This window comes from Stegodyphus dumicola, chromosome X2, assembly GCF_044657685.1.
Source record: "Stegodyphus dumicola isolate Sdum_Otavi_A_Nest chromosome X2, ASM4465768v1".
NCBI lineage: Eukaryota > Metazoa > Arthropoda > Arachnida > Araneae > Eresidae > Stegodyphus > Stegodyphus dumicola.
Genome location: NC_140781.1, coordinates 60,152,913 through 60,171,865, shown reverse-complemented (window position 1 = coordinate 60,171,865; position 18,953 = coordinate 60,152,913). Strand labels below are relative to the sequence as shown.

At 35.3% G+C, this 18,953-nt stretch overlaps 1 protein-coding gene across 3 annotated transcripts in view; it reads right to left on the bottom strand.

Moving 5' to 3' along the window:
- LOC118196402 (cytochrome b5 reductase 4) overlaps positions 1-18,953 on the bottom strand; it is a 160,077-nt gene that overhangs the window by 120,682 nt on the left and 20,442 nt on the right. For all 3 annotated transcript variants that reach the window (XM_035367853.2, XM_035367854.2, XM_035367852.2), the window contains exons 4-7: positions 14,085-14,185; positions 4,666-4,744; positions 4,512-4,583; positions 4,169-4,280 (exon numbers count right to left, since the gene is read on the bottom strand). In XM_035367853.2, coding sequence (XP_035223744.1) covers positions 4,169-4,280; positions 4,512-4,583; positions 4,666-4,744; positions 14,085-14,185 — 364 coding nt within the window. The remainder of the gene's footprint in view (positions 1-4,168; positions 4,281-4,511; positions 4,584-4,665; positions 4,745-14,084; positions 14,186-18,953) is intronic.

The window sequence follows — 18,953 nt, the reverse complement described above, 5'->3', positions numbered from 1 at the left end:
GGGAAAAATACGCTCCTTCCACACTCTGTAGTAAAGAGTGAGGAGGGCAGTCAGTGACTTATAGGACAGATGTTTTAGCATTTCGTAATTCACGCCATCAAGACCCGGAGAAGACCTATGTGTCTGCAATAAAGCTCTCTTTAATTCCAGCATAGTAAATGCTCTATTGTAAGGCTCAGATTTGGACGAGTTGAATGCAATGGGATTTATTTCAGAGTGCTGCTTGATAGAGAGAAATGCAGGTGAATAGTTTCTGCTGGAAGAAACGGCAGCAAATGTCTCACCGATAGTATTCGCAATTTCTTCTATAGAGCTAATCACTCGGCCATCTTTTCCCAAAAAGGAAAGTGAGTGGTCTTTATTGTTATTTATATATTCCGCATGCTTTTCTAACTCTTTCCCAAACCCGCTTACTAGGCGTAGAGGATGTAATTGATGACACATAGGAAATCCAAGAATTCCTTTGGCTCTGCCTCCTTACTTTTCGTGCGTTTGCTTTGGCTCTTTTAAATGCAATGAGGTTTCGCAGAGTAGGATATCTACGAAAAATACCCCATGCTTTTTTCTGTTTTTTCAGTGCTTCATGACAATCGCGATTCCACCACGGTTTCGAATATTTCAGTATTTTTCCTGATGTTCTAGGAATGGAAAGCATAGCTGCCTCAATAATAGTATTTGTAACAGCTTCAACAGCATCATCGATATGCGCATCTTCTACCATTTCATCTGTGAGCTCTGCAATAGAAGAGAAGAGTTCCCAGTCTGCCCTATCGAGTATGAATCGAGGGGATCTCGACATGGGGTTTGCTCCTCTTCGTGCAAGAGATATAAAAATGGGATAGTGATCGCTGTTGTAAAGATCATTTCCCACACTAAAAGTGCAAAATGGCAACAGAGATGGTGAACAGATGGCAAGGTCAAGAGCGTGGAATGTCCTTGAAGGCTCATGGAAGTAAGTATTCTGCCCATTACTCAGGAGACAAAGGCTATGATCTTTGATCATCTGCTCAATTTGTCTTCCACGGCAATTTGTATCTTTACTACCCCAGAGCGGACTATGGCCGTTAAAATCTCCTATTATTATGAAAGGCTCAGGCAGCTGCTCTAAAAGATCATTTAAATCTTTCTGATCAATGTGCTCATTTGGAGGCAAATACAAAGAAACAAATGAAACATCAATATCAAAATTTATTTGAGTAGCGACAACTTGGAGGGATGTCGTCAAAGAAAGAACATTTGAGGGATAATCCAGTGAGGAGAGGAGACCTACACCTCCACTGGCGCGTTCACCTGCAAAGTTATCCTTCCTGACGAAAGAAAACCTCCGAAGTTTTGCCTGTTGTTCTGGTTTTAGGTTTGTTTCCTGTATTGCGAGGCATACAGGATGATACACATTAATTATAGATTTGATGTCTAGCAAATTTCGGTGGAAACCGCGACAGTTCCATGACACGAGGGTGGCCATTATGAATGGTTTTTGTTTTTCCTGTGCTGTTCTTTTGTTTTTCGTGGAAGTAGATGCCTGGGAACTTCTAGACCCTCCTCTACTTCCATAAAGTCTGAATCCGCAGATTCAGAAATCATCTCATCAAAAGAGCTATTGCTGTGACTTCTATTTTTATTGGATATTTTATGTGTACTAGTTTTTGGCTTACTTTGAATAACTGTTTCTTTCTTTTGTACTATATGGGTTGCATTTTCTTTTTTCTTGTTGGATGAAGACGGTTGGGTTTTATTTGGTAGGGTCTGTGTGCCTATTGATGTTTGGGTGGCAACTGTACGAGATGATTTAACAGCACTGGCATATGATGTATTTGGTCGAAGCTGTGTGCTCTGGACTAATCTTCTGGCTTCGGCATATGAGATGTTCCTCGTAACCTTTGCAGTCTGCACTTCTTTTTCCAATTTCCATTTTGGGCAGAGGCGTGAAAATGCTGGGTGCTCACCCTTGCAGTTTATACAAAGAGGCGCAGCGGTACAATTTTCAGAATCGTGGCCAATCTGTGAGCATCGGGCGCATGTGAGGTTGCCACGACAAGACGTCTTAGAATGGCCGAAACGCTGGCATTGGAAACATCGCATAGGGTTTGGAATACAAGGTCTTACAGGAATATTTAGATATCCGGCCTTAATATTCTTAGGCAGATCAGGCGTGTTGAAGGTAAGGATCACGTGTTTCGTGTCTATCAACTTACCTTCTTTACGCATCTTGACCCGCCTTACACCGCAGACATTTTGTTCGGAGAGCTCAGAAGTGATCTCTTCTTCAGAAACATACAGAAGGTCGAATTCTGAGATTACACCCCGACAATAGTTGAGTGACTTATGTGGTGTTACAGTGACATTCGCTTGCCCAAGTTTAGTTATCTGAAGTAAAGAAGCAGACTGGGTGGCTGAGGTTGTATCAATAAGCAAGTCTCCGGAGCAGAGACGCTTTATATTTCTCGGCTCACCAATACAGGACTGGATGTATTTGTTTATTACGAAAGTAGACATCTTATGCATTTCGCCAGAAGGACTAGAGATGACTAGGAAACGGGGACTATTGTTATGATTTTTTTCATTTGTATCTGTACGTAATTTTTTTGCAGTAGACTTTTCAGAACTAGGTTGAGTGAGTGGTTTAGCAGTAGACGTTTCAGAAATAGGTTGAATGACTGGTTTAGCAGTAGATGTTTCAGAACTAGGTTGAGTGACTGGTTTAGGAGTAGAAGTTTCAGAACTAGGTTGAGTGACAGGAGTGATTTGAGTGACTTGAGTGACAGGAGTGACTGGAGTTACCTCAACATCTTTTATTAAGTAGATATGAGAAGCCATAGTGAAAGAATAAAGATTCGGGTCCGACGGCCCCGCCCACCACGGAGCCCAACAAGGGAACACAGATTCCTGTGTTAGGGCTAGCCGGACCTATACGCAAACTGAAGCCCCACAGTCGGCTTTCCCGAAAGCAGGTACTCCCGAGAGCTTGACCCCAAGCCACTGACACAAGGACTAGTGACCAGCCGATTGACACCCGTGAGGACGACTAAGGTGCCTCCCGTTTAGCTGAAGCAGAGGCCAAAGCAGTGTGTTGGGGACAGTACCTCGCCCCTCAACTACCAGGACCCTCCTTTCCAGCGACACGGGTCTCCACGCACGGCAAACACGTGGGCAGTTTTCTCGCCACTCGAAAACTAGAAACAAGGTCTGTTCCAGCCTCTTGTGACGAGCCCCAAACTCCGTAGAGAGAAACCACAAGGGAGAAGGGAAGGGAAAAAGTTCCAGCCAAGAGGAGAGGAGACGGAAAAGAGGATAGATCACTGGGGCTCCAGAATCGTGACACCCGTCTCACCAAGAAGATGATCCCCTGAAGGGCTAGGGTACCTCGGGATTGCCACACCCGTACTCACAAGTTATTGAGAAAAGCTGTAACAAATGAAATACTCAATCACGGATGAGAAAAGAATACAATTTCATGCAATGAGAAAAGAAATTGTGCATTAAAAGCCTAAAATATAATAAAAATTAAATTTTTTTCATTCAGTATTCAAAGTAAGCTGCTTTCCTATCCCTATCAGAGGAATACACTTCTAGATAAAGGTTGCTTCACTACTATCTTTTTTAATAAATCTAGTATAATTTAAATTTTAGATAATGGGAGGGATTATAAAATGGTCAACGTGAAACACAGAAGGATTTTTTAAACCCCAGCCAATGAAAATAAAAATATAATCTTGTAACAAAGATTGTATAATATACACCTTCAAAGTAATTCATCATGCAAAATTTAAATTTTCATTTAGGTATACTTTGACATCACACAGAATAACATTATTTATCCTTACATTAAAAATTATAAAATTAATTATATCATATGAAAAGGATGTTTCTTAATTACTATAAAAATTATCTACAAAATCACAAAGCTACCCAAAACGTAACAGAATTACTCAATTTTTAATTAAAAACTACTATATCAAACAAAAAATTAAATAATAGAACAACTTCAGTACTATAGTATTCATCACAATGCAGATGAAAAATCAGAAAAAAAATTCCAGTTCTCAAATAAATTGATTAAATTTATTACACTTAATAAGAAAAAGTCATGAAATCTGTCAATATGAAACTTGAACAGCTTTGAAAGATATCAAGGATTCAGAATGAAATGAAAATAAAAATAACAAACCTTACAAAATTTACATCTATATTAGCTTCATTAGTTACAGACCATTCGAATTTCCCTTTACGTGTTGGTTGAAACAATTCGTCTATTTCACCAGGAGAACCAGGAGGTGTATCTATTTTTAAAAAAATTAATTTGCAAAAAAGTGACATTCAGGGTAGGTTAAAGAGTGAGTAAAAGCAACTTCTTACTTATACATTTTGATACTGCCACAGAATACATTACATGCAACACATTTTAACAGTCCTTAGAAAAGAAAACATTACACATCTTAAAAAGTATTAATGCAAATTTATGATGGAGAAGCATTACTCAATGAAGCCATGAGAAATATATGAATTCTTACCTAAAATCTCAGGCACAATTGCAGGCCTTTTATACTTTAATTTCAAAGCACTAATAGGTAAATACCTAGGAACTAGAATAAATAAATAAATTACATTTTGTACAAATGAACTGAACAATTAATGAATAAAGCAAACCCAAATCAAATAAATTACCATCTAAGGACCATGATTTCTTCAATACACCAACAAAACATTTTTGAAGCATGGATTCAGCATTAACCCATCGATGAACCTTAAAGGCAAATAAAGCTATATAATACAATGCTTAATAAATATATAGCTTAATATTTTTCATATAAATTATATGAACTGCAGTTCACAACACAATGTCACACATTAAACTCTGAACAACAAATTTGGACATATGGCAAAAAGTTATTTTGATATTACAAAAAGGTATTTTTTGAAATTCTTCAGACAGCAACAATGATGATCGAAACAAACAGATTATCCCTAAGTCAAAGTTCAGTTGACAACTTTTTTTTTTTTTTTTTTACTTTTATCATATTTCTTACGGAAAAGGAAACACTGTTCAAATGTTTCAAGAACAAGACTCCTTTTGACAATAAAGTTAACATGTTGCCCACAATAGCAGTTTTTAGGATTTGGATCACAACAACTAATTTGATTTAATAATATTACTCACAATCTAATTGCATTATGCAGATGATAGTATTTGTTTACAAAAATAGTTTTAAGTCTTAATATTTGGCAACATTATTGATTTTCAAGATTGTAAAAAAGTCATTGTATCTGACATCATTAAAGAATGTTATGGTTTTGAAGAATGTTGTAGTTCTTGGTATAGTAAATGTTCTTTAATAGAGCTGTTTTTTACATTTAATTTTCAATGCTTCCTTCTGAAGTAGATTTAGAAATCATCAACAACTGGTAGCAGAGTGTGGTTTCGGTCCACGGACCTCTGGTGATGAATTTTTAGGTTTGGTTTGATTTATTGAGATTACGGCAAAGCACACTAGGGCTATCTGCCTAAGGGGAGGGATGCCTTCATGGAGGACTTTCTAAGGAAAACTGGCTCGTATACACGTTACACATGGGGAAAACCACGAAAACGCCCATGCAGCCAGCCCGTTTGCAAGATTTGAACCTTGGATCGAACTACCAGTGTTCAGCGACTTTACCGCTCGGCCGCTGGTGGGCCTGATGAATTTTTAGGATACAGAACATTGATATTGTTTAAGCTAAAGAATATCGCTGATTTCTTTGAAAGTAAATTCTGTTTATATAATAATCTCTGAATATAAATTAGAAAAGAAGAAAAATACTGCATGTAGTACGATGAACTTGACTCGCATAGAACAGTTAACTGATGATATGGGTGAATAAAATTGAAAGTAAATTAAGAAATCTGCAATTTCATTTTGAAGTGTTCATAAAAGACAAAAATATTTTACTATTATGTCTATGTAATTATGAATATCTTTAATGCGACATGCATCAAAAATTGCCAAATTGAGAGAAAGAGAAGCACAATGTACATACAGCACTAAAATGTTTCTCTCACTTTAGTTTGTATGCCCTTGAATATCCTGGATATAGCTATGGCACTATCGCTTGACTGTTCAATAACTTCCATCTACTTTGCTCCTAGATGTCTAATATAGCCTCTTCTAATGCACTTAGAACCTGGTCCTCAACACACTACACAATATTACAGGGGATTATAGTGCCACAAGTCACATTTGCAGGAGATGACAGGGAAAAAACAGCATAAAAGTTCAATATTTCTTTTAAACATATACTATATAACTAATCGATCAAGAGAAAGGAACAAAAACATGTAAACATGTCCCAGGTTTTTCATTTTCATGACAGTGGTTCTATTTAAGCTTCAAAACTTTGATCTTGCAAATATGTGTAACTTGTTCTATAGTATGCATTGTTTTGTTATAACTGACTTCTGCGTTAAGTTACTAAATGACAGGAAACATATATGACCAGCACATTCAGACATCAAAAACAGATCCTAAGGTAAACTAGCACAGAATCAGGGGTTCAGTTACTCACATACTGATACATTGTGATCAGAATGAATCAGCACGATAAACAAACAGCATTTGTACACTAAAAAATCAACTGAATATTTTTTTAATTGAATGATTTATATCTGATATATTTTCAGGGAAAAAAATCCGACAAATTATCATGTTAAGACACATTCTCAAAATAAAATTATACTTTAAGAACAATATTTCATATCTTAAAATCAGATAAAATTTGTACACACTTAAAAAAAATTTAGCTTTAAGAACTAACAATTTTTACTAATCTAAAAATATTTTGGCATTCTTGCTCTAAATTTATTTTTAATTGAAAATTTAACAGAAATAAATGCTTTTGGCACATTGATATTTGTACTTAGAATTTATCATCTTTTGCAGAATTATCAGTTGAAGGATTCTGGTGCTTTCTGATTATCTGTACCATGTTCCTAAATGGTCATCAACACGAGGGCAACTATTTTTCACCAACCTAAGATGCAAGAGACAACAGCCATTTTCAAAAATAATGATACACTTAAGTATTACATAAAACGGCAACTAATTAACAAGACTTAAAAAGCAAGAAACACCTCTAATAAAATATTCACATCTTTTTGTATTTTTCTCCCTATGCACAAAGAGATTTGTTTTAGCTTCAAAAAGCAAGAACTCCACATTTTACAAAACTCAGCACTGTCATTCTTTATATGTACACAATAATCTGTTTTAAGTTTAAAAAAATGATTTGCCCAAATTTGTCACTGCACACACAGATATTTTCCTTATGTGCAGAGTGATTACTTTTTGCTTAAAAAATAAATCAGAAAACTAAATAAATTCAACATTGGCCCACAAATTTTGATCAATAAAATTCAACAGTTTACGAAACACAACTTCACAGGTTTCCCCGTTCGAGGTTTCCTTTCGGCTTTTCTTTGATGTTTAACTGTTTATGTAGATGTGAGCTAAGAGATTGTGTTAGCTGCCGAAAATTTCTGCCAAATATACAAGAATACATAATGTAGCATTCCGTGCACTTTTCAGAGTTCAAAGATGTCTGGCAAGAAGTGTTTCGTGAGTGATATAACCTATATTCCTGACGATATTTCTGACACTGATAGTAGTTCTGATTCTGATTTCAAGTATATTGAAGATAGATATAGCGAAAGTGATGAAAATTTCTCAGGTTCCTCTGCAGATAGTGATGAATCTGAAAATTCAGTTTCTATTGAAAACTTTCGACAGTGGTGCAAAACTGATATGCAAAATATTACATTATGCAATTATTTTCATTAGTATATATGTTTTGCCTTTATATTTTATAAAATAATTTAACCAATATTAATTTTCAAAATTTTCCTTTTATATCATTATTCTTCAATTTTAATATTCTGACAATCTTTTTCTATGATCTAATTCTATATTGAAAAAAAACTCTTTTACAAAAAAATTTTGTATATTTTAACTCTAAAGTATATGTAGATTTGAAATATAAAAAAATGCACAATTTGTGAACCTATTTTGATAAACAAAGTATGCAGTTGAGAGGGTTAATACCATGTTAAGGGTTTTCAATAACCCAGGTCAAAGAGTCTCTTTTCCATAGCGTACTGTCAGCCCCATGTGAACATACCTGTGTTACCACATAAATACATTTTGGCAAAATGATCCATTGCCATGTGAATACTTTTCAGCATGATGGTAATTACAAAGTACTGGATTTTTATGTATTATTTTTCCTGTACAAAGTCTGAGATCCGGACTCGTCGGGACTTTGGTGATTCCGGATATTAGATCATCAGTTTAAAACTTGTAAGATGGCATGTAGAAATTATAAAATTCAAAATATGAGATCGTGATTTATGAAATAATGAAGAATTTATGATCTAAAGGGTAAAAAAATTTAAAAAAAAAAAGCGCTTAATATTTATTTGTTTACTTATGTAAACATTTCTTTCAATGTAAGTTGTTTAAATCACTTTTTTTTTTTTTTTTTTTTTTTTTTTTTTGTGCTAATATTTTCTCTGTAATTCTGTAGACAGACATAATTTCTTATTCAGTTACGAAGTTCCACTGTTCTAGTCCTGTAATTGCCAAGTCGAGAATTCCAACTAACTTATCAATTGAAATTTTTTAGATTCCAATAACCTCTCTGTCACTTTCTTCACTTTCGGTAGTGGTATTTTCTGGATTTAGAACCATACTGCAGATTTCATCATCCATTAAATGATTGATAATTGGGGCATTGTCATTGCAATGAGAAACTTTTGTTATATCATCTTCATTTACTACCGCTTCTCCACATTTCTTTTAAAAATCCATTAATTGAAAAATTTAACATTTGGTTTGCGATATCCAAAAACCTTCACATTCACGGCTATCATATTCAACCTCACCATGAAATATGCTAGCAGGCCATAAATTATGCTAAGCATTTTTTAAAGTATGAAGAGACTTACCGTCCCATGATTTCAGTGTGCGTACTATTCCAATATCCATAGGCTGAATGACAGACTTACAATTTGGAGGGAAGAATGGATACATTACCTTTCACTAAAATTTTAAGTGAAGTATGAGCTGAACAGTTGTCTGGAATCAGGACTATTTTTGAGTCATCAGGTAAATCATCCGAATTCATATGTTGCCAAGCCTTGGGTATAAAATGATTTTCAAACCAATCATTCATTAACGCTTGTGTCATCCATGCTCTTTTATTTGCACGATATATAACGGGAAAATCGTTACTCCTTTAAATGCTGGAGGTCGTGCGTATTTTCTGACTATGAAAAGTTTGCACTTGTGCATTTCTGCAGCATTTGTGCATACTAAAATTGTTAGTCTCACTTTGGAATCTTTGATACCAGTTGAAGCCTTTTCTGTAGAGGTTGCCAAGATATTTGGTGGTACATATTGCTAGAAAAGACTAGTTTCAGCAGAATTGTAAATTTGTTCTGGAGATACCGTATTTGACAGCATATAAGACGCACTTTTTTCCCTAAATTTGGTCTCAAAAAAAGTTACCTGCGTGTTATACGTGAAGGACACAGGTTAACTTTCAATACTGAATGCTATTTTTAGCCCAGATAAAGGTCTAGACACACAAAACCTTTTCTACATCTACATGTGTGTGGCCTTCTAAATAAGGGTGCGTCTTATATGGCAGTGCATCTTATATGCCATCAAATACAGTAATTGTTCACTAATAATGAGTTCAATGAATTCATCTGCAAATTGTTCAGCTTTTTTCGCCTGAAATTTTTAAATATCTTATACCATGGCGATTTTTTAATTTGTTTAACCAACCTGTTGGGTATATGCACTCAGTGTTTAAGTTTATTTCTTCATGAAATATTTTGGCTTGAGCCATTAGCAATTGGACCCGTCAATGGCAGCCCTCCCTTCGACGCTAGCTGACCCATTCAATCATCACTTTGTCATGTTCGTCACTTTTAGCATAACGAACACTTTTTCTGTTATTGGGTGTTTCTGTTATTGAGTGGGATGTCGGGATACAAAAAAAATTCAAAAAGTTCCTTTTCTTTTTTCTTATGTCATATACAGTTGACTTTCCAATGCCATACACCTCGCACAATTTTGAGATGGATACACCATTATCCAACTTTTTCAGCAATTCTACTTTTTGTTTAATGGACATCAAATCATGCTTTTGCTTTGCAGATTCTGTTGCAGCTCCAGAATAAGAAACTCTTTTCGACATGATCGAAAGTTGAAACTTTAATTTTCATCAAACTGCTATAATAAAAACAGCCTGCAAAAAATATTTAAACTGGGTCAAATCAGAAAGTTACGGAACAGCGCAATCTGCTTGCTATATTGGCTGAAATTCACTGGAATCAGTAAAGTATACTTTCGGCCTAGCTTAATAGCATCTGCTATACATTATTGGCTGTGTATCATGAGATTAGGAACGAAATACAAGTTGTTCAGCTAAATTTTCTCGTGCTTCTGTTGCACACTGAGACAATTAAAGGCCTGGCTGTATTAGGTATTTACTATACTTATGTCTGTTTCTTGCACATGTTTAAGGCTTATCTGAATCTTGAATAAATAAAATTCCATATATACTTAAGGCTTATCCAGGGCTAGCGCTAGATATCTTACTGCCTGATGCAGTTTCTACGGCTCCTAAATTCTGCTACCAAACACCTCACTAAGTTCTAAATTTTTGTGGCCCCTAAATTTTGGATTCGAGTATTTTCCCTAAATTCTAAAAATATTTTTATCCTTTAATTTTTTTGCTCGGTGCTTCTATAAATTGTTACGGAAATTATTATGTATTACTTTGTTATGAACAATTCTTACATATTATTTTACTGTGAATAGGGAATTCTTAGTGATTATATTAATTCACTGTGAATAGAGAAATTGTAATGTTCTTATTTAAGATTTAATGTTTAATATATAGTTTCGTTTAAAATTTTTGTTTGATTATAGTAAAGCTCTTTTAAGTTAAGCTTAAAGTTTGATACAGCTAAACGCAGGTTCTTACTTTCGTTCTCACGAGATGGCTTCTTTTGGGAGGTCAGGGGTCGGACTGCCCAGCTGCAATTTCCTCTTTTTGAGGGGTTGACCACATGTTTAGGGTGTGGAGGTGTGAAAGTATTTCGGCTTTTCTGAAGTAAAGAACTGGGTAAGGTGTTTATTACTCACAGCTGTCGCAAGTCTAACTGAATTACGATTGAAAACATTCCTCTGTTGCGCAGGAAAGAAGAGTACGTCATTTTTGTTAGGGTTCTGAATTTCTTCGAATTTTTGTCGTTATTTATTACCTCTGTTCTAGTTGGCTAGAGGGAGTTCAAAGTTTGCTAAAGATTGGCTAATTTTAAATTTTAGTGTTACTTAAGCCAATAGTGAATTAGAGGTGTTTCATTTTGAGTGCCAACCAAGTTTTCTTAAGTCGTTGCACGAGAGGCAGAAGCAGATTTTGTTTAGTAGATTTTTCGGAGCCTTAGCTGTTTGGCATCTTCGACGACGGCCCCTTTGGGGTTGGCCGCGGTCAGTGATGTGCTGCTGGACCAATTAGTGGACAATAGCGGAGTTTTTGTGCGAGTTCTTACCAACTCTTCTGGGTGGGAGCGCAGAAAAAGGGAAACACGGCAACCCTTCACGGGTCAACCGTGGGTTGCAGTTAAGGGATATTACCGCAGCCCCTTGGTTCTGGCTGCAGAGACCTGTCCGAGCTCGTGCGGGCTCTTATCGTGATAGACGGCAGTGAAGTGTTTTTCCTGTCCTGCGGCATAATGGTCTTGATTTCATCACAGTGGTTTTTAGTAGAAAGAGACAGATTTTCTGATGAAAATATGGAAAGAAGGAAGTGTCTTCTCTTCCCGTTATAATACCGAATTGCTCGCGCCAAAGATACAGATTTTGTGATGATAATACTGAATAAAAGGAGTGGCTTTTTTTCAAGTATAATCCCGAATATTTCACGCAGAAGATGCAGATTATTGCTGAGATTATCGACTGTAGACATCTCCTCTTGCCTGCTTGTCTGCTTTTATCCACTGCGTCGGCACGAACATTCCAAAGGCCAATTTTTAGAGTTAAAATACTACTAGACAGAGTAGTGCTGGAAGTATGAGAAAACACCCGTTGTGCCTTGAACAGACTCCAGTATTGGTTTCCCTGACAACAATGAAGTTTTGACCGTTTCTGTTTCAACTGGATCCGGGCAGCTCCCTATGAGTAATTAATAGTTGAGAAAGGGTTAGTTATGTTTTTTAATGTTTAATTGTCATGAGTTTAAATTCTTGAGTACATGTTTAAAAGATTAATAACTGTGAGGTGTTTCACTATGATTTTGGTATGAATTGAATAAAGTTAAAAATGAGATTGAAATGAAATGAGTAAAATTTTAAAAAAATGTTTTGTAGGGGCAGTCTGGCCAGCTATTTAAAATTATACATGGGGAAACGACGAAAACCACCATGCAGCAGCCAATTCATCTGCAACTGTCTTAAAAACTCAGCCATGGATGGGATCAAGATATTAATAATAATAATTGATAATAAATTTTAAAGCTACAGTGGCGATGATTTAGCTTGCATAGTGGTCTAAAAACTGCCTGCTGGCCAATTCTATATACATAAACTAGTAACCTTACCCTATGAATATTAATAATAAACCTTAGTTTTGGAGAAAGTTGTTAACACAACACAGATAAATATTTTAAATTACTTTTGATAACGGAAATGAGTTACTTTAGAACCATTTCAATTAACAGTACTTTTAAAACTTTGAACAAATATATTTCACAACTGCATTAAAAAATATTCAATAAAACCTGAATTGTCTCTGTTGAATATCAATTTAAAACAAGCAGTCCAGGATTTATGATGTTTAAAGCCTTGCTCATTTTATACCCTAAATCTGCTCCAAAACAAAGTATAATTGTTAATTCTTTAACATTTTATACCATAAACTGTTTAAAATTGCTAATAGTAAGAATTCTATATGAAATACATATTATTTAAGTATACACAAACACTTTTAAGTATGCTATTACACTGGAGATTAAATACTACAAATTAAAACTAAAGCAGAGCTGCCTTAGCCAGTATAGTGGTTAGCGATGTTGGCTGCTGTATCAATAAGTCTGGATTTGAATCCCAGAGAAGGGTTGGATGTTGTAAGTGTATAGCATCTTTGCAGCATGGGGAGACCTAAAGCCTATAGCCATGCAAAAGTCCTCTTGCCAGAATGTTCCACTAAAACGTTAAGGCACAGCTGAGTAAAGTTGTACTGTCACCTATGAGATGCCCATGCCAATGACAAATGCAACAATATTGCACTCCACTAAGGTTTCATGGATTTATTGTGAAGTTATTTTCCATCAAGTGAAATAAGTCACAACAACAAAAGAAGCTTCCCTATTTCCCAATTGAAAAGATTTGAAATTTAAAAAAAAAAAATTCTACATGAAATAAAGTCTCAAAGGCCACTACTGGAACAAATAAAATATACACTGCACATGGGAATAAAATCATCTTTCTCCTGCTAATTCAATAGCAAAGAAAGTGAATGAATGCATTTCATACACCAGACAGTTGCAATGACCAACATTTCCCTCTTCGGCTTTTAATTATATCCTCAGTCTCTCACTATTAAGTGAGATTTTATGTTGGATTACTTGCTTATATTTCTGACAAAAGAAATTAGAAAGGCCCTCCTTTTTTGACACTTTAAAACTTAAACCACCAGGGCCAAAAAGAAAAATACAGAATGTTCTATTTAGCCTATAAGCCATAGCTTACACAACTCTGATAAGTAAAATATTAATTACAGCAAGCATATTCATGGTTTTGTAGAATGACTACTACACACATAAATCTGAATATCTTTAAATGTTTTTAGTTGTGTATTATAAAGAATTTATCAATACATAGCATTTAGTTATTTTTATTAATGTATTAAAAATAGTTCTTGAAGTCCCAATAAAATATCACTTCCTTCCTTTAAAAAAAAAATCTTTCCGGATCACTACTTTCCTAATACACAGATTTTCACATATGCTAGGATAATTGCATAAAAACATTACCTCGTACTCACTTGATTGAACAGATCTGTAGCATCTCTTCCTGCTCCACGCATAAGTTCATCTTCGCCTCCAGGGTGATATTCCAAATAATGGGTTATGTTGTATACTTTACCTAAAAAAAAACATGACATTTTATTAAAAGTATGAAAAATTAAGTTGACACTAACCTAATTTACCATTTGTAAATATACTGCCCCCCAATAATTATGAAATAGATATTTTCCCCCTCTACACCATTCAAAACAAAATTCACAAGAATATGAAATGTAACTAACAAGAAGCATAATCATCCAACTGAGCACAACGGTTATGTACCGGAGGTATTCACCAATTATTTGTCAAACCAATTACTTAATTTTCAAGAATAGTGGACCTTTAACTACATTCACATTCACACAAACCTCTTTCAAAAAAAGGCAGCAGATACTGACATTTTGCATTTACATCACAGCAATTATGTCTCTAAAAAGGAAAACACTGCAAATGCACCTTATTGCCAATCATTTTTCATTTTGCAATAAAGAGAAGTTCAATGCCTGCTTGAACTGTCCAAAGGAGGTGAAAGAACTCTTTGCCAGATCTTTTTATGCGAGTTCCACAGACTCATTTACACAAGAGACAGTCCAACTGCAAGAGAAAAAGCCACATTAAGTAGAGATTAAGGGAGCTAAAATAATGCTCACATATGAATGTAGGTACTCTCTACCTAACAGCTATAACCAGTTTAAGATTCTATAGTGACCTTTTTGTTGCCAGATTTCTGAATGCTGTGAGGTACCAGTATGAACTCCTTGATCAACATGAGATCATTTGCTACTGTAATATTTTTTTTTAATTATTATAATGCTAGGCTATACAGAGCTGCAATCAACTACCTCAAAGATATGGACTTCAATCAGTCACCAGACCTAGCAAGATAGCTGCACTGCCTTCAACTCTCAAGTTCACTGAATGAACTGCAATGGAAGTTAAGGTATGTATGGCACTATTCCCTTAATTTCCACTGCAATTTGCTTGCAAGCTTTATTTCTTTCATCTAGACACTATTCATTCTAATTAATTTTTCTAAAAAAAAGGTTAATAATTTTTAAATGCTTTTAATGAATTGTGTAACTTTTAAGAATAAATCTTGAAATACCTGAAAATGATCTTGCGTTATTAGGATAGAAAAATTCGATACTTCTCATGTATTTTGAAACAACATTCTTACACAATATCTAATAAGACATCTTCATTTCGACTTCCCTTTATCCTAAATCTTGCCTGATTTTTCTGTTATCCAATACTACTCCCTAGACCTAAAATCCTATAACACTGCTGGAACTGCTATCTGTGTAATCAGCTACAACTAGCAAATCATTGTCATCACCATTGTTGCAGTGCCTCCTACACTGTTTCTAAAAACTATTTATCTTTTGTGAAGTGGCAACTTCATTACTTTTCAGACCTTAAATATAATAACAATGAAAATGTTCTTTTTCATTCAGTTATCAAGTTCTCTAATCTTTATTTTATTTAAATGATTAAAAGGTAGTTGAAAATTTAAAAAAAGAAAAATTTACATTTTCTTCATTGGTGACAGCTGGACACCAGCCTTAATTAAACGAAAATGACAAACAATGATAAAATTAAAAGTAATACTTCAACATCAGTCATCAGTAGGGATAGCAGTTAAATTCCACTATTTTGTATATGGCTTTTGTAATGTAAAAATATGGCAGAACAGTTTCAAAATGTTCTAATAACAGCAGATCAAATGAAATATGATGTCGTCAGCTCCACTGAAGCTGAAATATTATCACAAATGTCAGACATTTTGATTAATCCACCAAAAGACTGCAAATACATTATAATTAAAGACAAGCTCATTTCTACCTTCTTGGACACTGAAACCTGAAGGACTCAAAAACTATTAACTGAAGTAGAACTGGGTGACAAAATACCTTCCCAGCTATTATGTCAAATGAAAAATTTGGCTACTAATTAGGTGAGTGAACCTAAAATTGCCAAAAAAAAAAAGGTTGCCAATAGAAAAGATGAGCATTTTATCAATCAGTGATGATGATTTATCAAACTTGGGGACAATGACGGGTAAAATGGGAAACTGTCAAGATGGCCAACACAATTCTAGACAGTTCACTATATTTTAAAATTCCATCAGCACCTTTCAGTTTCCCAATTAAACTCCACTGGGTGTCAATCCTAGCTGATTTTATAACTTCATCCAAGTTTTCTAACTGTAAACTGCTGTTATGCACCTGTTGGAACTGTTTCAATTTTTCCTTCCTTTTAGAACTCCTTTCAAGATAATAATAAATATCAACAATGTGTTCATCCACATTTATTGGTAAAGAAGCTGCCCCTTTTTCAGCTGTTAAATTTAAGAGGTGACAGGTGCACCTCATAATCTGCAAATCTGAATTTTCCTTTCTTAAGATGCCTGCACCACCAGTCTTCAAGCCTACCAATACTGGTGCATTATCGGCAACAAGCGCTAAGCAATTATCCAGAGAGACTGCATTTTCTTTTAAAGTTTTAATAATTAGCTGTGCTACATTAAAGCCTGTCAAATGTCCTTCTAAAGTGGGGACAGAAAGTAAACTGCACTCAATTTCTGAAGACTCTGGATTAAAAAAAGAAACAACAATTGGATACAGTTTTGAATCGGTATTATTGCTTCCATCCGTAGAGAGGCAGAACGGAGCTGTTTTAATGCAATCAATAACTGAAGATTTATTTTTCAAACCCATTTCTTTAACAAATGCACCTGTTTTGATTCTTGCACTTGAGTATTTCTTAGCGATTTCACCATCGGAAAATATTTTTCTAAATAAAGCTGCAGCGTGATCCGATGCATTCAGTGGCAGGTTTTGCTCCAGTAAAAAAGCAGAGAACAGACATTCTGCATTAATAACTTTTTGGTCCTTTGTTTCCGAAGAAAAATTTAATTTTTCATTTTTTAAAAAACAACTTATGTTATCCTTGTGTTTTTGTGTACGCATATGTTTGAGAACATCCGCCCTTCCACCATGCCAAATCGAAAAATCGCAACGACAGGCGGTACACATCGCAAATTTATTACATTTCCTTGAGGAAATAATGGAAGGAAAGTCAATTGTGTACGATTTTTGAAACGTACACGAGTGTTTCACCTTTCTCGCAGATGTAACAAAAGATGATAATTTCTAAAACTATTTCCCTAAGTCACATGCACTCACACAACTCAGAACAAAATAAACAAAATAACTGAAAAACATCCAAATAACAATTTGCTTTGTCCTCATTGGCTAATATATGCCCATTGGAGAACTGGAAAACAACGTTTCTGGGATACGTATAATGCTCTCACTCATAAAGCAGAAGTTATCTGAGGTTTTGTTTTAGACATAATGTAGAGAAAATTCAATTGCTTTCAGACATCCAAAAGCACTTTTTTTTTTTTTTTGTCACGCGCTCTACGAGACATGATGAAGAAATTTGAAAGAGCGGGACAGTTGGGAATTTTACAAGGTAGAGGGCGAAGGTTGTGGAATCTGCACGCGTAGAAGACGTTCCTTTGGCGGTCGTGGACCCCACTAGCCAATCGCCACATGCTGTTGTCAGTGTGCCAACTGTTTCTCGTGCTGTTGATATACCCTATACGACCATCTGGCATGTAATGCGTCAAATCCTCGGTTAGTTTCCTTACAAAATCCTCACTTGTCATCAGCTGTCCAACGGGGATCCTGTAGTTCGGGAAACACTTGCGTTGCAGTTCCTTGTCAGAATGGAAGTCGATGTTGCTTGGCCGTGGACCATCCTTTGGATGGATGAGGCCCGTTTTCACCTGAATGGTCAAGTGAATACACACAACTGCCGCATTTGGGCAAGTGAAAACACGCGCGCAATCCATCAAGTGCTCTTGAACCCTCTAAAGGTTACTGTATGGTGCGGTTTCACTGCAACATTCATCATTGAGCCTTATCACAAAGCACTCAAAAGCTCTAAAGGGGAGAGATGCCTTCGTGAAGGACTTTCTGTGGAAAACTGGTTCATATGCATGTTACACATGAGAAAAACTATGAAAATGTCCATGCAGACAGCCTGTACACCAAGATTTGAACTCTGGACCAAACCACTAGTGTTCAGCAATTTTACTGCTTGGCTGCTGGCAGGCTTAAAAATATTTATAAAATCATATAACAAAGTATTAAGCCAAGTTGCATAAAAATCGTGAGAAATTTTAATTAAATTATTTAACTTATTACGGAGTCACCAGATAATATTGTAGGACCCAAAACTTACAATATTACACCATAATACAATACTTTTTAAGTGGGTATGAGCTTTCACAGCTATTTCTCGACAGAAAAGTTCCAAACACTTTGTGCGGTTGGTTTAGTTTATTAAATTATCACAAAGCACTCAAAAGCTCTAAAGGGGAGAGATGCCTTCGTGAAGGACTTTCTGTGGAAAACTGGTTCATATGCATGTTACACATGAGAAAAACTATGAAAATGTCCATGCAGACAGCCTGTACACCAAGATTTGAACTCTGGACCAAACCACCAGTGTTCAGCAATTTTACTGCTTGGCTGCTGGCAGGCTTAAAAATATTTATAAAATCATTACACTCCCTCAATCAGGTTAAGTATATCTCCACAGTAATTTAGGGCATTCTTGAATAAACATGATATACCAACTCACTGATTAATATGTTCTAATAAAAAATTAGAACTGTCTCATCATCAACGGTCCAGTGTTAGTAATTGTATGTTCACTTCTAATGTGTGATAAGCAACTGCGCAAATGGACATATAATTCAGTTTGCTGCCATAAAGACTCAGATCTAAGAAGAAATAATAAAATTATATGTTCCCAAACAACAAGTTCAGTACCAT